The sequence below is a fragment of the Scyliorhinus canicula genome, chromosome 13, assembly GCF_902713615.1.
Source record: "Scyliorhinus canicula chromosome 13, sScyCan1.1, whole genome shotgun sequence".
NCBI lineage: Eukaryota > Metazoa > Chordata > Chondrichthyes > Carcharhiniformes > Scyliorhinidae > Scyliorhinus > Scyliorhinus canicula.
In genome coordinates this window covers 158,987,254-159,015,128 of record NC_052158.1, presented here as the reverse complement: position 1 = coordinate 159,015,128, position 27,875 = coordinate 158,987,254, and the positions used below count along the sequence as shown (strand labels likewise).

At 44.0% G+C, this 27,875-nt stretch overlaps 1 protein-coding gene across 1 annotated transcript in view; it reads left to right on the top strand.

Annotated features, from left to right (window-relative positions):
- The first annotated feature begins 793 nt into the window (after nucleotides 1–793).
- The window catches only part of LOC119976099 (extracellular calcium-sensing receptor-like), a 35,260-nt gene continuing 8,178 nt past the window's right edge, over nucleotides 794–27,875 (top strand). The window contains exons 1-4 of the mRNA XM_038816263.1: nucleotides 794–939; nucleotides 19,285–19,576; nucleotides 22,000–22,836; nucleotides 23,147–23,374. Of these exons, the coding sequence (XP_038672191.1) occupies nucleotides 833–939; nucleotides 19,285–19,576; nucleotides 22,000–22,836; nucleotides 23,147–23,374 (1,464 nt within the window). The 5' untranslated portion in view covers nucleotides 794–832. The remainder of the gene's footprint in view (nucleotides 940–19,284; nucleotides 19,577–21,999; nucleotides 22,837–23,146; nucleotides 23,375–27,875) is intronic.

The window sequence follows — 27,875 nt, the reverse complement described above, 5'->3', positions numbered from 1 at the left end:
TCGCCGCCGTGAGGCAGCAGTGCGAACCACTACGCCACTGTACTGCCTATACCTTTTGATATTAGAGGAATTCGTGTTATTTTAAATTCGTATGGTTCGTATGATTTGGAATACATAATCTAAAAGCGCTTTTGCAGATGAATTGCGGATGTACTTAAAAACGAATGAGGTGCAATGCTCTGTTGAGAGCACAGGGGGATGGGATTAATTGTGAGTTCATGAAGCTCGTACATGTCCGAAGGGCCGAATGGCCCCTTTTGTGCTGGAAGATACGAGGAAGCGAAATCAAGGTGGTTAAAAGCGACTATTTGAACAAGAAAAGCTAACACAATGAACGGCGGAAACCTCGGAAAGCAGCTGAACTTCAATAAATTGACTTTAATTTTAATCTAATAAAATCAATGTTCCGCACATTCTGCAGGATCGTTTAACTTGTTACGTGCAGATCTTTTCGAGATCAGCTTGAGTCTATACTTAATTAGTATTAATAGGCTGAACTCCCAACATAATTGTACTGGTTCTGGGAATTGGGAAAAAAAGTACCTGAGGCACCATTTCCCCCAGGGCACTGGAGCTAATCTATGGCATTCTTCTGGGTGAAAACGAATACGTGCCTGCATATTCCATGCCCATCATGCATATAAATGCAGGTTGCTTCTGCAGTAAGGAGTTAAATAGATATTTCAAGCGATCGTCATTCAATATTTGAGCGGATTTTATGATGCGATTTATTATTACGGTGGGACTTTGGTTGTTAACACTGTTCGAATACAGACTTTCTGTTGCCGAATCATCCTGCAGACCTCAAGACAAGTTTACCACTCGCGGACTGATGCAGGATGGAGACGTTGTCCTGGGCGGGTTATTCATTGTCCATTTCAGAACAATTCGTGTGAATAATTCATTGCAGTCTAAACCAGAAGAGGTGCAATGCCGAGAGTGAGTCATAACCCAATGCCTGCTGCCCAGTTTGAGTAAGAAATTTACGTATGAAACAAAAAAAACAAGAAGTTCCAGACAGCTTTAAAACTGTTGGAAATGTTTTAGTAGAGTCGGGGTTGTATTGTCCGAAATGCTGCATTTGGTTCTAGCGATGGTTCCGCAAATAGTAATGTGAAAATACCAGATAATCAATTCTGTTTTTTTAATATAAGTTCATTCGCGGGATGTGGGCGTCACTGGGTCAGTCAACGTTTATTTCCCACCCTTAATTACCCCTGTAAAAGAGGCGATGAGCCACCTTCTTGTGCTGTACAGTTAGGAAGGAAGATCCAGGAATTTGACCCAGTGACACTGCAGAAACATTATGGTTCCAAGTCAGGTTGATGTATGACTTGGAGGGGAACTTGCCCGTTGGCGTGCATTTTCTGCCCTTGTGCATACTGCTGCTACTGCACGGTTGTAGTGGTGGGAGGGGATGTTTGTCAAGAGAGTACCAGTGAAGTGTGTTGCGCTGTTCTGGATGATGTTGAGGTTCGTCAGTGTTGTTGGGGCATCCAGGCAAGTGGAGAGTATTCCTTCAGTCTCCTGATTCGCGCCTTGGTGGACAGGCTTTGGGGAGCCAGTGGATGAGATGCTCGCTGCAGGATTCCTAGCCTCTGACCGGCTCTTATAGTCACAGTATTTCTAGGTCATGGTGAGATGGTGCGACTTTGTCCCGTTGGAGCTTGATATTCCTTGTCATTTTTGTTGTGTGAATGTTATTTGACATTTATCAACTCAAGCTTGAATGTGGTCTATGTTAGCTCTCTACGGGCACGTTCAGTTCAGTATCTGAAAAACCGTGAATAGCCCTGGACTGTGTGCAATTATCAGTGAACACCTCTATTTCTGACCTGATGGGAGAGGGGACATAATCGAACAAGCAGCTGAAGGTGGTTGGAAGCAGGGCACTATCCTAAGGAACTCCTTGAACCATGTCCCCAGACTGTGGTGATTGACCTCTCCCCAACCACCTTCCATTATGAGGGGTACAACTCGAACTAATGCAGGGTCTCCCACTCCCACCCCCCATCTTATAGACTCTAGGTTTGCTGATAATCTGGAAGTACCTAGAATGATTTTCTGCTCAGATCGTTGGATTAGAACTAGAATCACCAACATTTTTACTCGGAGCAGTGTGTGCAGAACTCTGAGCCAAAGGGGGCTTGTAGTGAGTAATAAGCTTGCGTGAGGCTGAGAGTTTCCAAGAACTCTGAGCTATAATAAGTAATAATGCTTTTTCGAATGCGAGTAGTTTTAACCTGGAATCAATAACAGTACTCTTTTCATCAGCTGTATCTGGTTTTGTTGCTGCCCTGGGGGTAGAAAAATACTATAACAGGAATAAGTAAAAAAACCAAAAATTTTAATATTGAAAAAAACATTAGAGCCATGGAGTCACATGGTTTTACAGCACAGAAAGAGGTCCATCTGCCCATCGTGTGTGCGTCGGCTTCAATCACCTATATTCTTATCTCATCTTGCAGTGCTTCGTCCGCAGCTTCCTGCTTCGAGTGCTCAACCAAATGTTTCTTAAATCTTGTGACGGTTCTCGCCTCTACCACCCTTTCAGGCAGTAATTTCCAGGTTGACACCATTCATTCGAAGAAAAGATTTGTCCTCAAACCCCTCCTGAGCCTCTTGCCCCTTGTAATTTATGCCGCCTAGTTATTGATCCCTCTACTAAGGGGAAGTTTTTTTCTATCCGCTCTATCTATGTGTCTTATAATTCTATAGTCCTCAATTAGGTCCCATCTCCATCTTCTCTGCTCTGTGGGAGACAACAGTAGCCTAACCGGCTCGTCTTCATAGCTGAAACGCTTCAACCCAGGAAACATCCTGGTGAATCCCCTCTGCCTCTTTCGAAGGGACTGGTTTAGCTCCCTCAGCTAAATCGCTGGCTTTTAAAGCAGGCCAAGCAGGCCAGCAGCACGGGTCGATTCCCGTACCAGCCTCCCCGGACAGGCGCCGGAATGTGGCGACTAGTGGCTTTTTACAGTATCTTCATTGAAGCCTACTCGTGCCAATAAGCAATTTTCATTTCCTTTCGTGCTATGTCATCCTTCTTATAGCGTGGTGACCGGAACTGCACATAACAGTATAGTTGTGGGCTAACAACCATTTTATACAGCTCCATCATAACTTCTTTGCTCTTACATTCGATCCTTGGCTAATATGGGTAGCGAGCACAGATGCCTTCCGAGCCACATTGCCTACCACCTCTCCGCTTCAGGGATCTGTAGGCATTCACCCCCCCCCCCCACCAAGTGCCTCTTGTGGTCTCTACATCATAGCACCCTACCGCTCATTGTGTATTACCTTGCCTTGATAGTCCTCTTAAAATGCATCACTTCACGTTTCAGTGTTAAATTCCATTTGCCAGCGTTCCACTCAGCTGACTAGCCAATCTATATTGTCTTGTTATCTAAGCATTTCCTCCTCGGCTTTTTACGACACCAGCAATTTTTGCGTCATCTGCAACTTCCTGATCATCCTCCCACATGCATGTCGAGATCATTAATGTCCAGTACAAATAGCAAGGAATTCAGCATCGATACGATGGGACCTAACATATGATTATGATGTGGTAGGCATCACAGAGACATGGCTGCAGGGGGTTCAGGACTGGCAGTTAAACATCCAAGGATATACAACCTATCGAAAAGACAGGGAGGTGGGCCGAGGGGGTGGGGTTGCCTTGTTAGTTAAGAACAAAATTAAATCTATGGCACTAAACGACATAGGGTTGGATGATGTGGAGTCTGTGTGGGTAGAATTGAGGAACCACAAAGGCAAAAAAACCATAATGGGAGTTATGTACAGACCTCCTAACAGTGGTCAGGACCAGGGGCGCATCATGTACTGGGAAATATAAAAGGCATGTCAGAAAGGCAAGGTCACGGTGATCATGGGGGACTTCAATATGCAGGTGGATTGGGCAAATAACGTAGCCAGTGGATCCAAAGAAAAGGAATTCATGGAATGCTTACAAGATGGCTTTTTGGAACAGCTTGTCATGGAGCCCACAAGGGAGCAGGCTATTCTGGACCTAGTGCTATGTAATGAACCAGACTTTATAAAAGATCTTAAAGTAAGGGAACACTTAGGAAGCAGCGATCATAATATGGTTGAGTTCAATCTGCAGTTTGAAAGAGAGAAGGCAAAATCGGATGTAATAGTGTTACAGTTAAATAAAGGTAATTACGAGGGCATGAGAGAGGAACTGGCGAAAATCGACTGGAAGCAGACCCTAGTGGGGAAGACAGTAGAGCAAAAATGGCAGGAGTTTGTATGCATAATTGAGGACACTGTACAGAGGTTTATCCCCAAGAAAAGAAAGATTATCCGGGGAGGGATTAGACAGCCATGGCTGACAAAGGAGGTCAGGAAATGTATCAAAGAAAAAGAGAGATCCTATAAAGTGGCCAAAAGCACTGGGAAATCAGAAGATTGGGAAGGCTACAAAAACAAACAAAGGTTAACAAAGAGACAAATAAGGAAGGAGAGGATCAAATATGAAGGCAGGCTAGTCAGTAATATAAGAAATGATAGTAAAAGTTTCTTCCAATACATAAGAAACAAACGACAGGCCAAAGTAGACATTGGGCCAATTTAAACTGATTCTGGAAGGCTAGTGATGGGATACGAGGTAATGGCTGGAGAACTTAATAAGTACTTTCCGTCTGTCTTCACAGTGGAAGACATGAGTAATATCCCAAAAAATATAAAGGGTCAGGGGGCTGAGTTGAGTATGGTTGCCATTACAAAAGAGATGGTGCTAAAAAAGCTAAAAGGTCTTAAAATTGACAAATCTCCTGGCCCCGATGGGCTACATCCTAGAGTTCTGAGGGAGGTGGCTGAAGAAATAGCGGAAGCGTTGGTTGAGATCTTTCAAAAATCACTGGAGTCAGGGAAAGTCCCGGACGATTGGAAGATCGCTGTTGTAACCCCCTTGTTCATGAAAGGATCAAGACAAAAGATGGAAAATTATAGGCCAATTAGCCTAACCTCGGCTGTTGGTAAAATTCTAGAATCGATCGTTAAGGATGAGATTTCTAAATTCGTGGAAGAGCAGGGTCGGATTAGAACAAGTCAACATGGATTTAGTAAGGGGAGGTCGTGCCTGACGAACCTGTTAGAATTCTTTGAGGAGGTGACAAGTAGGTTAGACCAGGGAAACCCAGTGGATGTGGTCTATCTGGATTTCCAAAAGGCCTTTGATAAGGTGCCACACAGGAGGCTGCTGAGTAAGGTGAGGGCCCACGGTGTTCGAGGTGAGCTACTGGCATGGGTTGAGGATTGGCTGTCTGACAGAAGGCAGAGAGTTGGGATAAAAGGTTCTTTTTTGGAATGGCAGCTGGTGACCAGCGGTGTCCCACAGGGTTCAGTGTTGGGGCCGCAACTGTTCACCATATATATTAATGATCTGGATGAAGGGACTGGGGGCATTCTAGCGAAGTTTGCCGATGATACGAAGTTAGGTGGTCAGGCAGGTAGTGCTGAGGAAGTGGGGAGGCTGCAGAAGGATCTAGACAGTTTGGGAGAGTGGTGCAGGAAATGGCTGATGCAATTCAACGTGAGAAAATGTGAGGTCTTGCACTTTGGAAAAAAGAATCCAAGCATAGACTACTTTCTAAACGGTGAGAAAATTCATAATGCCAAAGTACAAAGGGATCTGGGAGTGCTAGTCGAGGATTCCCTAAAGGTAAACATGCAGGTTGAATCCGTGATTAAGAAAGCGAATGCAATGTTGTCATTTATCTCAAGAGGGTTAGAATATAAAAGCAGTGATGTGCTACTGAGCCTTTATAAGGCTCTGGTTAGGCCCCATTTGGAGTACTGTGTCCAGTTTTGGGCCCCACATCTCAGGAAGGACATACCGGCACTGGAGCGTGTCCAGCGGAGATTCACACGGATGATCCCTGGAATGGCGGGTCTAACATATGAGGAACGGCTGAGGATCCTGGGATTGTATTCATAGGAGTTTAGAAGGTTAAGGGGAGATCTAATAGAAACTTACAAGATAATACATGGCTTAGAAAGTGTGGACGCAAAGAAACTGTTTCTGTTAGGCGAGGAGACGAGGACCCGTGGGCACAGCCTTAGAATTAGAGGGGGTAAATTCAGAACAGAAATGCGGAGACATTTCTTCAGCCAGAGAGTGGTGGGCCTGTGGAATTCATTGCCGCGGAGTGCAGTGGAGGCCGGGACTCTAAATGGCTTCAAGGCAGAGATAGATAAATTCTCGATGTCGCGAGGAATTAAGGGCTACGGGGAAAATGCTGGTAGGTGGAGTTGAAATGCCCATCAGCCATGATTGAATGGCGGAGTGGACTCGATGGGCCGAATGGCCTTACTTCCACTCCTATGTCTTATGGTCTTCTGGTCTTATGGATACCTTCAGTGAACCACTGGACACAGTCTTCCAGTCACAGAAACAACCTTCAACCATCACCCTTTGCCTCCCACCTCGAAGCCAACTTTGGATCCAATTTTCCAAATTGCCCTGGATCCCTTGGGTTCTTAGATTTTCGAGCAGTCTCCACGTTGGACCTTGTCAAAAGCCTTACTGATGATAATTACAATAATTTCCCTACCACTGATGTTAGAGTCACTGGCCAGTAATCATATATTTTCCCATACTTCCCTCCTTGAATAATGATACAACTTTAGCAATCCCCCAGTTCTCTGGAACCTGTCCTGTGGCAAAGAGAAAATTTGACATTAAACGCAAGAGTCCCTACAATCGCCTACATTGCCTCACACAGCATCCTCGAAAACATATTATCTGAGTTTTGAGTTATATCCAATTTTACATCAACTGAAACGCCAGAACCTCCAACCTCTCAATGCTAATCTGTTCAACTATATAACAAAACCACTCGCTGCGTCCTATACCAACATCATCCTTCTCAATAAGGGGCACAGATTAAAAGGAAGTCAGATTACTATTTGAATGGGTTTAAATTGAGAGAGGCGGATACTCAGCGAGACCTTGGCGTCTTCCTGCATCAGTCACTGAAAGTAAGCGTGCACGTATCGCAGGCAGTAAATAAAACTAATTGCATGTTGGCCTTTATAGCGAGAAGATTCGAGTATAAGAATAGGAATGTTTTACTGCAATTGATTTGGTCATTGGTGAGGCCACAGATGGAGCATTGTGCATAGGTTTGGTGTCCTTATCAGAGAAGGATGTTGTTGCTGTGGAGAGAATGCAGCGCAGAATTACCATTTTGATTTCTGGGGTGACGCGGCTGTCATATGACAAGAGACTAAATCTGTTAGGATCATATTGATTGGAGTTTAGAAGAGTAAGAGGGAATTTCATAGAAACTCATAAAATTCTAACAGGGTTAACGAGGGTGAATTTAGAAATAATGTTCCCAATGGTGGGTAAGTCCAGATCTCGGGACTATAGTTTGAGAATAAAGGATACATATTTTAGGACTGAAGTGAGGAGAAATGTTTTCACCCAGAGAATGGTGAATATGTGGAATACCGTACCACAGAAAACATTGTGTAATTTCAAGAAGGAATCACTGGAGGCAGGGAGGGCCCCACAGGACAGGAAATTAGTGAATGTAACACCTTCTTTTAGGGAGGGAGGCAGAAGATGGGAAATTATAGAGCTGTTAGCCTGACTTTAGCCATTGGTATGATTTTGGAGTCTATTATTAAAGATGAAATTGCGGAGTACTTGTAAGTGCATGGTAATAGTTTCGTCAAGTGGAGGTCATGCCTGAAAAATCTGTTAGAGATCCTTGAGGAAGCAAGGAAAGTAGACAGAGGAGAGCCAGTGATTGTGATCGATTTAGATTTCCAAGAAGGCCTTTGACAAGGTGCAACATAGGAAGCTGTTAAACAAGCTAAGAGGCCATGGTGTTAAGGGTAATATCCTGACATATATACAGGATTGGATGACTCGCTGAAGGCAAAGAGTGGGGATAAAGGGATATTTTTCAGGGTGGCTGCGTTGATGAGTGATGTGCCTCAGGGGTCGGTGCTGGGAGCACGACTTTTCACAATATACATTAACGATCTGGAAGAAGGAACAGAGGACACTTTTACTAAATTTTAGGACGATACAAAGATATGCAGAGGGGCTGGTAGTACTGATGAAGCAGGGGGGCTGCAGAAGGACATGGACAGGCTAGGAGACTGGGCAAAAAAGTGGCAGATGGAATACAATGTGGAAAAGTGTGAGGGTATGCACTTTTGAAGGAGGAATGGAGGCATAGACTACATTCAAAATGTCGACATGCTTAGGAAACCGGAAGCACAAAGGGACTTGGGAGTCCATGTCGAAGATTCTCTTGAGGTTAACGTGCAGGTTCAGTGGGCAGTTAGGAAGACAAATGCAAGGTTAGCATTCATGCCTAGAAGGCTTGAATACAAGAGCAGGGATGTATGTCTGAGGATGTATGAGGAACTGATCAGACCCAATTTGGAGTAATGTGAGCAGTTTGGGGCCCGGTATGTGAGGAAGGATGTGCTAGCCTTGGTAATGGTCCACAGGAGGTTCACGAGAATGATTCCTGTATTATAGAGTTGATCATATGAGGAGCGTTTGCAGACTCTGTGTCTGTACTCATTGCAGTTCAGAAGGATGAGGGGTGGGGGGGGGGGGGTCTGATTGAAACGTACAGCATCCTAGGAGGTCTGCATAGAGTGGACGTGGAGATATTGTTTCCATTAGTAGGAAAAACTAGAATCAGAGGGCGCAATGTCAGACAGATTCTGTAAACAGAAATAGTTGAAATTAATTCTACCGGAGAGTGGTGAATCTGTGGAACTCCCTGCCACAGAAAGCTGAGGAGGCCAAATCGCTGAGAGTCTTTAAGACAGAGATAGAGAGGTTCTTGGTAAACAAGTGGACCAGGGGTTATGGGGAGAAGGCAGGAGAATGGGCATGAGAAAATATCAGCCATGACTGAATGGTGGAGCAGATTTGATGTGCTGAGTGGCCTAATTCTGCTCCTAGTCTCATGGTGTTATGATATTTGATGTGGCTCTTGGTGCAAAAGGCATCACGGGATGTGGGCGGAAGGCAGGGTCAAGTTATCGAACTTCGTGAACGGCACGTACAGAATAAATGGAGGAGCAGGTTCGAAGGGCAATAAGGCCTCTTCCTGCTTCGATTTTCTATGTATGTTTACATGTAAAACATTAATTTTATACCTAACCACCGTTTTCTGGGTCCATACACAGGTTGCCCCTTTGGTCTATAGTGGGTCCTATTAGTTCACTGATTACCCTTTTACTCTTAATATACTGACAAAATATCTTGAGATTTCCCTTTATTTTGGCTTCAAGTCGGTTTTTACCTCTCCTCTTCGGCCTCCTAATTCATATTTTAAGCATTCCCTTGCAATTTCTCTGCGACTCGAGAGCATCCATTGTTTTAAGCCTCACCGTTTCTCCTCTTGCGCTTCTCCTCCTGTACATACATTAATATCCAGGGTTCTCTGGACATTTCAGACCCACCCTTTACTTTTACGGCAACATGTTGGCCCTGTACTCTCTCTGTTTATTTCTTGAATGACCCCATTGCTCTGATGTGGATGTTCTGCGCCGAGTGGTGTGCCTCAGGGCTCGGTGCTGGGACAACGTTTCGCAACATATGTTAACTATCTGGAAGAATAATAATTTTCTTTATTGTCATAAGTAGGCTTACATTAACACCGCAATGGAGTTATTGTGAAAAGCCCGCAGTCGCCACATTCCAGCACCTGTTTGGGTACAGAGGGAGAATTCAGAATGTCCAAATTATCTAACGAGCACGTCTTTCGGAACATGTGGGAGGAGACCGGAGCACCTGGTGCAAATCCATGCAGACATGGGGCGAACGTGCAGACTCCACAAAGACAGTGACCCAAGCTGGGAATCGATCCTGTGACCCGGGAGCTGTGAAGCAACAGTCCTATCCACCGTGCTACCGTGCCGCCCAGAAGTAACTGAAGGCACTTTTTCTAAGTCTGCAGATAATAGAAAGATTTGTGGACGGAGAGATAGTATTGTGGAAGCAGGGGAGCTGCAGAAGGACATGGACAGTTTAGGAGATTGTGAAAATCTCTATTGTTAGGGGCTGGTTTAGCACACTGGGCTAAATCACTGGATTTGAAAGCAGACCAAGGCAGGCCAGCAGCACGGTTCAATTCCCGTACCAGCCACCCCGAACAGGCGCTGGAATGTGGCGACTAGGGGCTTTTCGCAGTAACTTCATTGAAGCCTACTCGTGACAATAAGCGATTTTCATTTTCATTTCATTTCAAAAGAAATGGCAGATGGAATACAATGTGGACAAGTGTGAGGTTATGCACTTTGAAAGGAGGAATTAAGGCACAGACTATTTTCTAAATGCACAAATGCTTAGGAAATCAGAAGCACAAAGGGACCTGGTATTCTTTATTGAAGATCCTCTTCAGGTTAACGTGCCGGTTCAGTCGGCAGTTAGGAAAGAAAATGCAATGATAGCATTCATGTCGAGAGGGCTAGAATACAAGAGCAGCGATGTCTGTCTGAGGCTGTAAAAGGCTCTGGTCAGAACCCATTTGGAGTATTTTGAGAGGTTCTGGGCCCCGTATCTAAGGAAGGTTGTCCTTACCTTGGAATACGAGGACACATGGACTAGGTTGGTATTCTTCTCGCTGGAGTTCAAAAAAATGAGGGGGGGGGGGATCTCAGAGAGACGTATAAAATTCTAACAGGACTAGACAGGGTAGATGCAGGGAAGATGTTACCAATGCTGGGTGTGTCCAGAACCAGGGGCCACAGGCTGAGGATTCATGGTAAACCATTTCGGACAGAGATAAGGAGACACTTCGTCACACAAAGAGTGGTGAGCCTGTGGAATTCATTAACACAGGAAGTAGTTTTAAAACATTGAATATCTTCAAGAGGCGGCTGTATATAGCACTTGGGGAGAATGGGATCAAAGGCTATGGGGAGAAAGCAGGGTTTGGCTATTTAGTTGGACAATCAGCCATGCTCGTGATGAAAGGCGGAGCAGGCTCGAAGGCCTAAAGGCGTCCTCCTGCTCCTATCTTCTATGTGTATATCTCTGTATGAAAAGGTCCAGAGGATATTCACCTGAATGCTATCTGGAATGAAGAGCTTGTCGCATGAGATGCGGTTGAGAACTTTGGTTTTGTATTCGTTTGTTTCGAAGGATGAGGGGAATCTTATTGAGGCATGGATAGAGTGGATGCAGAGAGGATATTTCCACTTGTAGGAAAAACTAGAACCAGAGGATACAATCTCAGACTAAAGGGACGATTCTTTAAAACAGAGATGAGGAGGAGTTTCTTTGCCAGAGGGTGGTGAATCGGTCGAACTCTTTTCCGCAGATGGTCGTGGAGGCCAAATCACTGAGCGAATGTTTCGGATCGTGTTTTCGGGATTCTTAAGGGGGAGCAGCCACAAATTGTGGTCCACATAGGTACCAACGTCATAGGTAGGAAAAGCGATAGGGATGTAAGGCAGGAATTCTGGGAGCTTGGGTGGAAACTTAGATCTAGAACAAACAGAGTTAATATCCCTGTGTTGTTACCCATGCCACGTGCTAGCGAGACGAGGAATAGGGAGAGAGAGCAGTTGAACACGTGGCTACAGGGATGGTGCAGGAGGGAGGATTTCAGATTCCTGGATAATTGGGGCTCATTCTGGGGTAGGTGGGACCTCTACAAACGGGATGGTCTACACCTTGAAGATAAAACTCACCACTATTCTTAGAATTCCCCCTATACCAAAAAAAGGTTCGATATTCTAAATGGTGAACAGGGATTCTCACTCCCTGACTCCGATGCAGGCTTCGGTGGGTGCTATTCAGGTCAAACTATATTTTCAAGTTAACCCCCGGTATAACCCATACCTTCACCGAAGAATTTTACCTACTTAGTAACATCGATGTCCTGGGTCCTGCGTTGTTAAATAAGTAAAGTAGGCTAATAACCACTGTTTCAGGTTAAAACTTTTAAGTTATTTTATTATTATAATTTTTTTAAAAGCTGTAAACACTTTCTTAACAGAAAGGTAAAAAGATTTTGCTTCTAGATCATTCCTGTTGGTTGAAGGGACCTTCAGGCCCACCTTGACAATCAATCTTCTTTAAAATCTGGTCTTCTTGAGATGTATCCGCTGGTGAACTCGGTTGCTGTGTTCTATCCTTACCATGTACCGATCTGTGAGAGCTGGCTCTGCTGGTTGTCCCCTTTCTTCGGGTTTATATTCTCTCCCGAAGAGTTATTAAGTTTTAACGACTTAATTGTAAATGAGCTTGTTTCACTTTGATTGTTAAAACGTATCTTTGATGTAAACATTTTAATACAACTAATTATTCATTTTGGGCATAACGTCACCTCTCAGATCTGATTAAAAAATGCTTTGGTTTCAATAGGTGTTACTTTTATTTCTGTGATTTCTAATCGTTTAATTTTCCAATTGTCCCCAGCTCATAACTTTGCCTTTGATTTTGACATTAAATTATGTCTCTCATAGACAGGTCGTCTCCAATTTTCTTTTAATTGACTTGATGTTAGTAGACCTTTACACTTAGAATTGACACCAAATTCGACTGAGCATCATCCATCCTTTCCAGCTGTTTACTGAGAGAGTTTATTTCAATTAAGGTATGAAACTTTGCTTTTAGCTGTATGCTAAAATTTAACTTTATTATGACTTGAAAGACATGCCTGTTTTAAACATTCATCACCTAATTCAATTGAAACCCGCATCCATGCTTTTCCAGATGCTTCCTAAGATATTTACTTTCAATGAAGGTGTGAGCCTTTGGTTTAGCTCACCACATGAAACCTGTGTTTTTGCTAAACCTGCTTGTGAGAAAGAATCTGCATTTTATAATCCTGCTCTTTGCAGCTGCTATTAACCTTTTGTGGGATCTTTCCCTGTATCCTCTCAGACTAGATATTGCCAGACTTCCATGTTTCAAATGACACGTTTTTCTGTATTTCCAATTACAACCAGGACCAGAGGGGTACCAATATCCTGGGGGGGGGGGGGGGGGGGGGATTTGCTCATGCTCTTCGGGAGGGTTCAAACTAGTTCAGCAGGGGATTGGGAACCTGAATTGAAGCTCCAGTATACAGGAGGTTGAGAGTACTGAGGTCTTGAGTAAGGTTTCAAATTTGCAGGAGTGTACCGGCAGGCAAGAAGGTGGTTTAAAGTGTATCTACTTCAATGCCAAGAGCATCCGGAATAAGGTGGGTGAACTTACGTCATTGCTTGGTACCTGGGACTTCGATGTGGCCATTTCGGAGACATGGATAGAGCAGGGAAAGGAATGGTTGTAGCAGGTGCCGGGGTTTAGGTATTTCAGTAAGCTCAGGGAAGGGGGAGGGGTGGCATTGTTAGTCACGGACAGTATTATGGTGGCAGAAAGGACGTTTGATGAGGACTCGTCTGCTGAGGTAGTATGGGCTGAGGTTAGAACAGGAAAGGAGAGGTCACCCTGTTAGGAGTTTTCTATAGGCCTCCGAAAAGTTCCAGAGATGTAGAGGAAAGGGTTGCAAAGATGATTCTGGATAGGAGCGAAAGTAACAGGGTAGTTGTTGTGGGGGACATTAACTTTCCAAATATTGACTGGAAATGCGAGTTCGAGTAATTTAGATGGGTCCGTTTTTTTCCAATGTGTGCAGGAGGGTTTCCTGACACAGTATGTAGATAGGCCAACGAGAGGAGAGGCTATATTGGATTTGGAACTGGGTAATGAACCAGGACAGGTGTCAGATTTGGAGGTAGGTGAGCACTTTGGTGATAGTGACCACGATTCGATTACGTTTACTTTAGTGATGGAAAAGGAGAGGTATATTCCGCAGGGCAAGAGTTATATCTGGGGGAAGGCAATTGAAAATGAAATGAATGAAATGAAAATGAAAATCGCTTATTGTCATGAGTAGGCTTCGATGAAGTTACTGTAAAAAGCCCCTAGTCACCACATTCCGGCGCCTATCCGGGGAGGCTGGTACGGGAATTATGATGCGATGAGGCAAGACTTAGGATGCATCGGATGGGGAGAGAAATTTCAGGGGGTGGGCACAATGGAAATGTGGAGCTTGTTCAAGGAAGAGGTACTGCGTGTACTTGATAAGTATGTACCTGTCAGACAGGGAGGAAGTGGTTGAGCGAGGGAAACGTGGTTTACTAAAGTAGTTAAAACATTTGTCAAGCGGAAGAAGGAGGCTAATGTAAAGATGAGACGTGAAGGTTCAGTTAGGGCGCTCGAGAGGTACACGTTAGCTAGGAAGGAACTAAAGAGAGAGCTAAGAAGAGCCAAGATTGGACATGAGAAGTCTTTGGCAGGTAGGGTCAAGGCTAACCCTAAAGCTTTCTATAGGTCTGTCAGGAATAAAAGAATGACCAGGGTAAGAGTAGGGCCAGTCAAGGACAGTAGTGCAAAGTTGTGCGTGGAGTCCGAGGAGATAGTAGAGGTGCTAAATTAATATTTTTCGTCAGTATTGACGCAGAAAAAAAACAATGTTGTCGAGGAGAATACTGAGATACAGGCTACTAGACTACAAGGACTTGAGGGTCATAAGGAGGAGGTGTTAGCAATTCTGGAAAGAGTGAAAATAGATAAGTCACCTGGGCCGGATGGGATTTATCCTAGGATTCTCTGGGAAGCTAGGGAGGAAATAGCTGAGCCATTGGCTTTGATCTTTAAGTCATCTTTGTCTACAGGAATAGTGCCAGAAGAATGGAGGATAGCAAATGTTGACCCGTTGTTCAAGATGTGGATTAGAGACAACCTGGTAACTATAGACCAGTGAGTCTTACTTCTGTTGTGGGCATAGTCTTGGAAAGCTTTATAAGAGATAGGATGTATAATCATCTGGAAAGTAATAATTTGATTAGAGATAGTCAACACAGTTTTGTGCCTCACAAACATTATTGAGTTCTTTGAGAAGCTGACCAGACATGTGGATGAAGGTAAAGTAGTTGATGTGGTGTATATGGATTTCAATAAAGCGTTTGATAAGGTTCCCCACGGTAGGCTATTGCAGAAAATACGGAGGCATGGGATTCAGGGTGATTTAGCAGTTTGGATCAGAAATTGGCTGGCTGGAAGACCACAAAGGGTGGTGGTTGATGGTAAATGTTCAGACTGGAGTCCAGTACTAGTGGTGTACCACACGAATCTGTTCTGGGTCCCCTGCTGTTTGTCATTTTAATAAATGACCTGGAGGAGGGCGTAGAAGGATGGGTGAGTAAATTTGCAGATGACACTAAAGTCGGTGGAGTTGTGAACAGTGCGAAAGGATGTTACAAGTTACAGAGGGACATAGATAAGCTGCAGAGCTGGGCTGAGAGGTGGCAAATGGAGTTTAATGTAGAAAAGTGTGAGGTGATTCATTTGGGAAGGAATAACAGGAAGACAGAGTACTGGGCTAATGGTAAGATTCTTGGTAGTGTGGATGAGCAGAGAGATCTCGGTGTCCACGTACATAGACCCCTGAAAGTTGCCACCCAGGCTGAGGGAGTTGTTACGAAGGTGTACGGTGTGTTAGCTTTTATTGGTAGAGGGATTGAGTTTCGGAGCCATGAGCTCATGTTGCAGTTGTACAAATCTCTGGTGTGGGCGCATTTGGAGTATTGCGTGCAATTCTGGTCGCCACATTATTGGAAGAATGTGGAAGCATTGGAAATGGTGCAGAGGAGATTTACCAGAATGTTGCCTGGTATGGAGGGAAGATCTTATGAGGGAAGGCTGAGGGACTTGAGGCTGTTTTCGTTAGAGAGAAGTAGGTTAAGAGGTGACTTAATTGAGGCATACAAGATTATCAGATGATTAGATAGCCTTTTTCCTCGGATGCTGACGTCTAGCACGAGGGGACATAGCTTTAATTTGAGGGGGGATAGATACAGGACAGATGTCAGAGGTAGGTTCTTTACTCAGAGAGTAGTAAGGCTGTGGAATGTCCTGCCTGCAACCATAGTGGACTCGCCAACACTAAGGGTATTCAAATGGTCATTGGATGGACATAAGGATGCTACAAGAATAGTGTAGATGGACTTTAAAGTGGTTTCATAGGTCGGCGCAACATCGAGGGCCGAAGGGCCTGCACTGCGCTGTAATCTTCTATCTGAGCGTCTTAAAGCCAGAAATATTTAGGTTCTTCATTGATAATGGATGAGGCATTATGGGGAAAAGGGAAGATAATGGGGACGAGAAAAATATCAGACCTGATTGAATAGTGGAGCAGACTCAATGGGCCGAGTGGCCTAATTCTGCTCCTATGTTTTGAGGCCTTATTGTTCCTACAAGTACATGCTCACAGTCCACTTTGACTAGATCCTTCCCCCAATTCAGAACTTTTATTCCAGTGTCTTTCTCTTTTTGCATAAATGCCTTAAATCTTACTGAGTTCAATCAGAGAAATAACAATTAAAATGTTTATTGCATAGTAATCTCGTGATGACCGTATTTCATAATATCAGCCATTTAGTCAATTACCATCACAATATTCATAATTTGTTTATTGACATTGGTGTTGTAATTTTACAATCAAGTTATGAACCAGACAGATGAAAACACATTCATGATATTCATTGAATATACAGAAACCCCACAGCAGAAATGATGTTTAGTGTCTGAGTTCTAACGCTTAAAAATGCAGAATTAGCAATGCCAACAAGACATACAGCATTATTTCATAGAATTTACAGTGCAGAAGGAGGCCATTCGGCCCATCGAGCCTGCACCGGCTCTTAGAAAGAGCACCCTGCCCAAGGTCAACACCTCCACCCTAGCCCCATAACCCAGTTACCCCACCCAACACTAAGGGCAATTTACCATGGCCAATCCACCGAACCTGCACATCTTTGGACTGTGGGAGGAAACCGGAGCACCCGGAGGAAACCCACGCACACACGGGGAGGATGTGCAGACTCCGCACAGACAATGACCCAAGCCGGAATCGAAACTGGGACCCTGGAGCTGTGAAGCGATTGTGCTATCCACAATGCTACCGTGCTGCCCCTAATTATGTGAATTCCAGTCAATATTTTTGTTAAAATAATCGAATGAGGGCGTTGAAGTGTAGCGGTTTAATTTTCAAGATTTTGGCGTTCTATTCAGGTCAGGATTTAACAGCTATCTCTGGTTGTACTGTTTAACGGATGTTAGTGAATCTGCTCCGTTTCTAAGATACTCGAACAGTTTTGTCGCATATTTACCGATGCCAGCCAAACGGAATCTAACTTCAGTAACTGCCATGGCAAGTAATTAAGTCTCATTCTTTGGATGATGAATCCATACCACTGTATTGTTGGTACGATGATATCACTGCAGGGCCAATTTAGGTGGAAGTGTGCGATTGATAAAATCAACTGAAACGTTCCTTTTTCCGCGGGGAAAGAGTCTTGGAAGTATTACTCCACACGGGTCTGTTTCAAAAGTCAAAATGTTTATTGATTACGCCAGCGGGGAGTCAACCTTTGGTCAAAACTAGGCTTCTCCCAACAGAACTAAATAAAGCATAATCCTTTATACATTTTCAAGTAGTTAGTGGCCCACGCCGGCTGGACATGATCCAATCATTGCGATTATAGATTTCATACATTGAACCAATGAAAGTTGTTATTAGGCAGCAGGGGACTGGTCGATAATCTCATGGACAGTTGGGAACTCGTGCATGGTCTCCTTACGTTTCCCAAGCCCCCTTATCTACTGTCATTGTTTCTTTTTATATACAGTCCCATCGTAACCTTCCTCCTCACTGAAAGCATTGTCCGTATCCATAACGATTGTATGGGGATGCTGAAAAGGAATGTTTGTGCGCGATTCTGTGCGAATCTGTCTTCCTAAAGAATGTGGCCATGTTATCTGGCTCGTCCCATTATGCCTCACGAACATTTCACTGTTAACAAAGAGTTTTATGCTATATCACTGTTATGCTTAAAGAATGCTGTTAGTACTTGCTGCAGGCGCCTTTGACGAGGCAATAGACGTGAACGTTTTCATTCCCAGCGAGGCCCTCTGAACAGAACACACAGTTCTTCTCCATTGCTCGCTTTACATCCACATCGAAGTTGACCCGTACGGTCATAGTTTAATAACCATTGCAAACAGAATCAACAATGCTCCAAATGTATTGCTCAGTTGGTTCTACGTCAGAAATTTCAGCATAAACAGGATGTAAAATGGGAGATATCTGATCAAACGTCTTTCATGCACGAATAATTTAGAAACACATACATGTTAGGAGAACGATTAAGCCATAAGTTCCCTCGAACCCGCTCTTCAATTCAGTAATAAAACGGACGCACTTTCACATCAACTCCACTTTCTCAGGACGCCGAGAATGGACAGGACGCGGGGTCACGATGCTCAAGGGACAATCGGACTGATATCGCTCGTTTTATACCTGTACCTGTACTTTTATCGCTTGTGTGCACTATGCTGATCTCAGCCAAGTGCTTCAATTGACTCCACTGTTAATGGTCTGAAATTGGCAAAAATGGGACTGTGTGTCTTCCATGAAACATTCAAAGGTTCTTTCCATAAATGTGTGTATATATTGGGCGGCCCAGGAAATACAATGGCGGGCAGGACTTTGATTTCGCCTCCCCCATGCAGGAATATTTCAATGAGCAATCTGTGAGTTGAGCAAAGCTATATTTGTCAGTTACTGGAGGGAAACTGGTGCCGAAGATATGAATATCAACCAAAGGGCTACTGGAGAGAAATTGCGTGCGAGTTTTTCTCATCATCTGAACAACTTCGGCAAGCCTTCGAGGTGAATATGCTCCTCACTGCTCCGCCTCACTGCATTCCTTATGAATGTTATGGCGGACGATTGGAAGAAAGCTCCGTAATGATTCCAGGCATCCGTTTTTGAAAGGAGCGGAGAACAATAATATTTATTGCCCTAATATGCGTTATTAGGTTCCTAAATGAAAAGTTTTTGTTTCCAAATAGAGTAAGCCACATTAGATGATTTTGTGCCACTTTTCATCTTACACACGATTTTACGATTGTGCTTTTATATTATCTCAACTATACACGTAAAAGTTAATGTGACATTTAAAAGCCAGTCGTTTGAAAAACAAATTTGTATTTAAACAAGACAATATCGAATGAGCGTGTTGTGTAATGATAATAGGACTTTGATTGCAGTTTTTCTGGAAACATCAAAATTGAACGCTTCATTAAAATTTAATGTCTCATCTCTATCTGTGATATGTGGTCATTTGCAATAGATTGAAAAACCCTATTGTAGTGATGACTTGGGTCAGATAACAAAGCTAACAAAAACAACTTCTGTAGATCAATGCTTTGTGTTCTAGGTTCAACCTTCGCGGACTGCGCTGGGTCCAAACAATGATTTTCACTATTGAGGAAATCAACAGGGATCCATTTCTCCTCCCGAAAACAACGTTAGGTTACAAGATTGTGGACAGTTGTGACGTGTCCTCGGAAGCACTTAAAGGAGCCCTTCAAATATTGAATGGCGATGAAAAGACTCTTCCAAGTGATACCTGTCAGGGGTATTCTTCTGTGCCTCTTATAATAGGCGATGCGGGATCTTCGCGATCTGCCGCAGTGTCAAGAATTTTGGGACTTTTTGGAATTCCCTTGGTAAGCATTGTGAAGTTGCAGCATGATGGATGGCTGTTTAATTGTTCCTTGTTTCATGTACTCTAACCCAATTTATTGCACTATCCCTGTATCCAATTGCAGGTTTCTTCCTTAATAATCACTCAATGAAGCATGCCTTCCTGCAACAAACCTCAAGAAAATTAAGAATCTTTTAACATCCCCACATTTTGGTTTCATATGAGTTTCCGGTTTGAGTAATTTTGCTATCATTTCACCGAATAATCTAGTCTGAATAACGTTGATAATTTAAAAACCGTTGTGACGTCTCCTTTTACCTTTCCATTTATCAATGGAAAGGCTTATCGCCAGTCACTACCATGTCATGTTAGTGAATCTTCGCTTTTCCACACCTCGCATGCACCCCGTAGAATGAAATAGCAAATTCTCTCATAGTAGCAAACTCGTGGCCTGAGCAATATATACCGCACAGTTACAGCCACGATTTTCTTTTAATATTCTCCGGACTCGGGTACGCTTTAATTACATAGAATTTACAGTGCAGAAGGAGGCCATTAGGCCCATCGAGTCTATTAATATTTGACCTGCACTTCTATCTTAAGAATTATCTAATTCTAGAATCAGATCCGCCTGGTCCTTTCTTTTCTGGAAAGTTACAACTTCAGCCGACCCATTATATGACACTTCCTCCTCCATTGATCCCGACAAAGTTCCTGGAATGATTGAATTGGTCAAATTAAGTCGTTCCCTCGCTATGCCCGACGCGTGAATGAATGCAAACTAAATAATCATCCAGTATCGAAACGTTAGCCCCGCTCTCTCTCATAAGAACATGCGAACTAGGAGCAGGAGTCGGCCACCTGGCCCTTCGAGCCTGCTCCACCATTCAATGAGATCATGGCTGATCTTTTGTGGACTCGGTTCCACTTTCTCGCCCGAACACCATAACCATTTGTTCCTTTGTTCTTCAAAAACATATCGATATTTATTGGCAGATGCTGTCAAACCTGTTGAGATTTACAGGAATTTTCTGTTTTTATTTCAGACCAACAATCAGCAGTAAGTTACTTTATTAATGAGCAGCTCCTTATTGCCTTGCAGGTTTTTCCACGCGATCGATCAGGTCGGTCACTTTTCAATAACCGATCAACATATTGCAGGATGCAATTCTCAAATTAGCCGTCCAGGTCGATTTCCCTGTCGGCTTTATTGGCTGTTATTCTAATATTTGCGCGTCTTTATTAATTTATGTTGCTGCAGCCATATGAAGAAAGTAAATGTTAATAATCATTCATTAGCTTGTTCCCCTATTTATATATTTCTAATGATTAAAACAAATTATATATTCAGGACATCGATGGTCACGATGAAAGAAAACATTTTAAAGGAACCTATGTTAGGAGGGCTGAGAGTACACAAATTTTGTAGTTGGCCCGTACGTTTGGAAATAAAGCGAACATGAAAGACATTTGCAATTCTCTTGAAATGACATTTTAGGATATTGGCTGATTCTTTTATTTAGCATATGTGATTTATACTTTAGTTGAGATTATAAAGTAACCTGTCTGAAGCGGCGCGGGGTATATGTGCACAACTCTTTGAAGGTGGCGGGGCACGCTGGAAGAGTGGGGTAATAAAATATACAGCGTCCTTGGGTCAGACGTTATGCTGAACATTTGTATAGCACTGGTTCAATCTTAACTACACGACTCCACCCAATGCTGAACATTAGTTTTGCAATTTAAATTGAGGATGTTGGAGTGGGTGCAGAAAAGCATTTACCAGAATGGTTCCAAGGGTGACTGGCTTCAGTTACCTGGATAGATTGGAGGCACTCGGTCTGGTCTCTTTCGCGCGAAAGGAATATTGAACCTAGATTTGACAGGATGGAATCATGGGGTCGGAGGGTCGGGATATGTTTTTTTGGGCAGAGTAAATAGGGAGAAATTGTCTCCATTGTCGGAAGGATCGAGAATCCCATGACACCGCCTCGGGTTGGCAAAATAACCTGAGGATATCTAACTTTTTTTCAGGGACCCCATGATTACGATTTGGAATTCATTTGCTGCGAGTGCGATGAAGGAATGTTTAGTCCTGAATTCCAAATTGGATAACGACATGAACAGGGAAAAGTACAGAGCCACGGGTAAAATAGGAGGAGTGGGATTAGCTGAGTCGCTCTTGAGGTGGTCCGTCACGGGGACAATGGGTCGAATGGCCTCCTGCTGTGTTGTAATCGTTTTGCGATTCCATGATTGTGGGATTTCCATTTACTCAGACAATGCGGGGTAACTTTAAGCCAAAATGTTCCTCTTTCATTGGTTGGCTCCTCGTGCTCCTGTTATTTAAAAAAATAAGTCTTTCCATTAATGACTTGGAACTAAATGTAATAACACATTTTCCTACTCGTTAACACAGTTCGTTTACATATACTTACATTACAGGTCAGTTATTTTGCGTCTTGTGCCTGTCTAAGCGACAAACATGAGTTCCCAACTTTTCTCAGAACAGTTCCCAGTGACGCCGTTCAAATCAGAGCTTTGCTCAGGCTTGTCAATTACTTCAAATGGAGTTGGGTTGGTGTTGTTGCGGTTGATAGCGACTATGGCCGGTTTGGTATGCAATCATTCATTGAGGAAATCTGGAACACTAATGTCTGCATCGCCTTTATGGAATTCATCCCTTCCGGCAGTGCAAACGACAGAATGTCAGAGATTGGAGATACGATCAGAAAGTCATCGGCAAAAGTGATCATATTGTTCTGTGGTGAGAGCGACACATTCGCTTTGATTAAAGAACTCGGACTGCGAAACATTACCGATATCCAGTTGATAGCAAGCGAAGCCTGGGTCACGTCTTCTCTGATTTGGACAAAAGAAAGCCAGGAGATTTTGACTGGAACAATTGGCTTTGGAATCAGAAGAGCGGAAATTCCTGGACTCAGAGAGTTTCTCGTCAAACTTCATCCTTCCACATCACCAGACAACCCATTTGTAGAGGAATTCTGGCAAGAAATCTTTGGGTGCAAGTTAAAGTCACGAGACCAAACATCTGGGCAAAATAATTGGTTATTTTCCAACAAGCCATGCACAGGATCAGAGAGCCTGAACTCAAGTGAGAACATATACACCGATGTGTCACAGCTAAGAGTTTCATACAACGTTTATAAAGCGGTATATGCTGTGGCACACGCCATTCATAATCTACAATCATGTGAAAATGGGAAAGGCCCATTTATCAATAAAACATGTGGTCAAAAATCAAACATCGTACCATGGCAGGTGAGATACAGTTTGTAGTTTCCAATTGGCTAAGAATAACATAGAATACAACAAAAACGTATTAGTTAAAACAAATTCTAAACAAATATGTCCGAACCAAGAGTTGGGAAATAAAATTCAAGTCTTAATTTGTCTTTTATTACACCAGTGCCTGCCTACCTGTTTATTGGTAACGGATATTGGTCACTTCCTCTGGTAGAAAGTTCAGTTTCTTTTGTTCTTGTAGGATTTCTACTTTTCGTACTTATTCATCTAATTATTGAAAATAAGTGTAAAATTCACGAAGGATTCATGGCTTTTCTTTGTTAAGCTTTTGCACTATCTGAAGGAAGTCAAATTTACGAACAAATTTGGAGAAGAAATAAGCTTTGATAGTAACGGAGATCCGATTGCTTCCTATGACCTGATCAACTGGCAGAGACGTGTTGATGGGACGGTTGATTTTGTGAAGGTTGGTTTATATGATGCAGCATTACCGGAAGAGAAAAGTCTCGTGTTGGATGAAAGTGCCATCTTCTGGCATGGAGACCAAAACTCGGTAAGTCTCTTTTTAAGAGCTCTTGCTACTTTGTTTGTCTATGTAGACTGCGTTTGATCGCTTTTTACGAAGTTAATAAGAAGACAGATTTTCTTATTGCACCTCCTTTAAAATCTGAGGGACTTGGTGTTGCAGTATCAACAAGAACTGCCGAGCATCTTATTCTTCTTTCGTTGGGGAATTGAAGTTTCAATCTGTTCCAGTATTGCAGCTCGGCTCCAACCTTAGCAAAGCAAGGTAATTTCCACCAACGCACCATTCTTTTCATTTCTTGCACAACGCAACACAACAAGTTGCACCGATAGTAACATGGCGCTAGTTATTATTCAGTCACTTCAGAAGAAGATTTCTCCCGAAAATGGTAAACTCTTATATATGGGCAACCTTGACAATTCTGACTATTTTGCCAATGTAACCGACGGAGTGCATGCTGTTCCATTAATTGGACTACGGCCTACCCTTCGACCTGCTGGTATCTTTATGAACACCCTTAACAATGTTTCATGGGCAGTCATTTAATATTTTTGATGACATACATTATGGTCTGAGTTCTCTGCCTCTAGACGCTGGCAGCTAGAATCGCGATTCCCTGGGTGGGCAGCAGCTAGTTCCGGGCCTGCCCTCTGACCATCCACCCACACAGTAGTTCCTACCTCCACCTGCTCTATCGGATCAGCTGTGTGGTGCACACCAGGTAGTGTCACAGGAGCCTCTTCACTAAAGTACCCAACCTAGATGAGTGTCCCTCGGAGAGTGTTGGAAACAGTTGTGAAGGAAAATCAGTATCATCCCCGGAGTTGAGCTCAGGGTGTCCTCGTCTCGGGTGTATATAAGCGGTCATATTAAAAACCTGTTCGCAATGTTACATACAGCCTCTGAACTCTTTCAGATGTGTGTGACGAATGGGATGGTCTGGTCTGGCCAGAGGGGCGGGGGTACAGGGTGAACGTTGGGAGGGGAATGGACGGACCTTGTGAGTGGCCTGAGCTCTCCACACTCTCCCTCCCCGACCGTCTCCACCACCGTCACGCCAGGGATTCGATGGCATTGTGTGATGGAATGGCCATCTTGCATGCATGGATCACCGAGGTGAACAGTGGAAATTGAAAACCTGCGCAGGTGTCAGATGTTACCAAATGATGTGAAGCACCTGAGCTCATCGAAGAGCAGGTCATATTCATCCTCCATCCCATGGACCAAACCCGATGTTACTTCCAATCCAGGGACCACACCCCGTAGTGCAGCAGGTATGTATCACAGAGGAGGTTGCAGGCGAGGGGATGGTCGGGTGTGTGTATGTGTGTGTGTGTGATGCCTGTGCCGCAGGGCAGCCCTCTCCCAGCTGGTGAACCTGGAAGTGATCGGAGAATTTCATATGCGTTGGCACTGGAGCACACGTCTTACCTGCCTGGGCTCCAGTCCATCCTCTCCTTCTCCCCGCATCCTACTCGTAGGGTGAAGCCTGCATTCGTCCTCTAGCACACTGCCTCTTAGTTATGAAATGTTGTAGAGGACGCAGCAAGTCATCACGATGCGGGCGGCCCTCTCAACATCATAAGAGGGCCCCTCAAGAACTGGGCCTGGCACCTCAAATGCATCTTCAGGATGCCGAAGCACCGCTTGATCATGCTCCTGTTTGCTGTATGGGCATCGCTGTCGCGGGTCTCCTTATCAGTCTGTTTCCTGCAGATAGGCATCATCAGCCGTGACTGCAGTGGATAACCCCTGTTGCCCAGGACCATTCCCCCCGCCCCCCTCCCGCTCCCAGCTGGTTTGGGGGGGGGGGGGTTGGTGCATCATGAACATGTCAGGAATCGTCGAGTGTGCCAGGATGAAGACGTTGTGAACATTACCCGGTTATGGGGTGCAGACGTGAATGATGCACAGCTGATGGTCACATATCACATGCATGTTCATCAAGTGGAACCCCTTTAAGTTCATGTAGAGCGGCCTGTTATTTGTAGGTACACCTATGGGACTTGCATCCCATCAATGAATCCCTTGGCATGGGGTATCCCGTAAATGGCAGTGAACGCTGCTGTCTAGACATCCTGGTAGACGCAGTCCACATTGAAGTGGATGCGCTGTGCCGCCTGGGCACATAGGGCCTCCATGATAGGACAAATCCACCTGTGCACTGAGATGTGTGCGATATTAGGCAGGTCCCGACTCGGTGCCTGGAAGGAAACCATTGCGTAAAGGTTCAGTGCAATCATCTCCTTGGCGGCCACTGGGAGCAAGTATCCTCCCCGATACACCCGTTGTGCCATGTGTGCCATGATCTTGCAGGTATGTCTCTGCTGAGCCACACCCTTTGACGACATGTCCGGTCCTGCATTTCCTTGAATGAAAAGCGCTGCCAGTACATATAAGGCTCCTTGTGGCGCCTCCTTGGCACATCCCCCCCTTAGTCTGTTGGCAGCCGGCTCTCCATTCTGGGCGGCTGCCCTCTGTTCCACTGCTGCATGACCCGCTGCTGCACCATCCACAGGTGCAGCTACCTCCTCCTCAAGAGTGTCAACATGTACAGACACAGGGCATATCACAGGGCTGTGGCGACTAGGAGAGAGGCTACTAGGAGGAAGGTTCACCAGACTACATGATGGTCCTGGCTTGGCACTGTGGGCTATGCTGCCGCATGACCTTCCAACGGATCCTTGCACCTCTAGACCCGTCAGTGACCGGCACTGTGGGGCCTCTGGACTTGGAGCCTGTCCCTGATGCCAGAGGTACTGTTGGCTGACACTGCCCTTGCCAGAGGTATGCTTTAAAAGCCAGCGATTTAGCCTTGTGAGCTAAACCAGCCCCTGGAAGGGTGCCTCCCCATCCCAGCAAAAACACAATTCATTTTGCACTTGATAAAAGAAAATTACTGCGCATGCTGAAACCTGAAACCAAAAGCTTTGATCTGGACTTGAAATGTTAGTCCTTTTCTCTTCCTACGGATGCTGCCATACCTGCTGAGCTTTTGCAGCATTTACTCTTTTGAATTCATTTTGCGGTACAGTTGTCGAGTCAGCCTATCGTGATCAACCTCATGGCATTTAACGGTATTTGAAAATTACATCAACGACATCCTGCTTTTTTCCTGTGTAGCAAAATCTGATTTTCTTTTCAGGAAATTGTAATGGCCAATTATCTCCAGTAAATCTGAAAATAGAATTCCACATGTGCTTAGAGATTATGAACATGCAATTGGAAAACTGTGCTGCTCATTGTAGATTCCTCCCTCACTCCACGTTCAGTCTCTCTTTGTCTCACACTTTCGTCCGTGTCTATCACCACGATTGCATTGGCAATGTATTTCTCAACTTTCTTCCGTTCTTTCTAAACTTCAAATGATCTAACTTACTGTTTTGCTCCATTTACACCGCACCTTCAAGGTGTTGATAACAATGAGTAGTACATTAGTCCTTCATTCATTTCCAATATTCCATTCCTTCACGCGAACTGCCTCTTATATTTTCGATCTCTTTGAAAAACTAATTATCATTTGAGGCCATCTCTTCTTCTTAAAAATAAACATCACAACTTCGCCGACCTATCTAACCTGTGGTCGCTCCTCTCCAAAATCTTTCATGCAAATCTTTTCTGTACCTTCACTAATTCCTGCCATCTTCCCGAAATTGTGATGCCCAGAAGATGACTAAATGGTCCACCTGAGGCGGGAACAGTGGTTTATAAAGATTCACTTTGTGCTTTTCATGTCATTTGCCTTTATTTATACAATGCAGAACCCCACGTATTTTATTCGCCGCTCTGTCAACCTACGCTCCCAAGTTCAGTGACTTGTCCATATATGCAACCAAATCCATTTGCTCCCTATTCCCTTTTCGAATTGTATAGATCAATTTAAAATATTTTCTTCATACTCCCCACCAAATTATATAATTTCCAAATTCCCTGGATTAAGTTCCGTTTTCCATGCGTCCGTCCATCTTGCCAACTTCTCTGAGCCCCCCTTTCTGTCAATGTTGTCACCCTCACCGTTCACAATACTTTTACAATTTGTATCATATAAATGTTTTAAAATATTGTCCTGCACACTCTAATCTAGATTATTAAGAGATATCATGGAAAGCAGTGATCACAGTGCTGGCCCCTCGCACCGCCCCGCCTCCCATCCACCCCCACCACCGTGTAATGACATTTAACAAATGAAGAATAACTTCTCACAACTTCGCTCTCCTTCCTGTCATTCAGCCAACTTGATATCCATGTTGAGATTGTGTCATTCATGACATGGGCGACAATGTTCACAACAAACCTCTCCTGGAATCACAAAATCATAGCAGGGTTACAGAAAAGGAAGCTATTTCTGCTATGGTGTCTGAGCTGGCTCTCTGTAAGAGGACGTCAGCTGCTGCATTCCATTGGATGTCCATGCACATCTTATTGTCTGCATTAGGCTCGTCCATACTGTCTGTCACCTAAAACTCAAATTGCACTGAACAAACGCTTGATGATTTTTCTTACTTAATCCACATTTATACCAGTCACT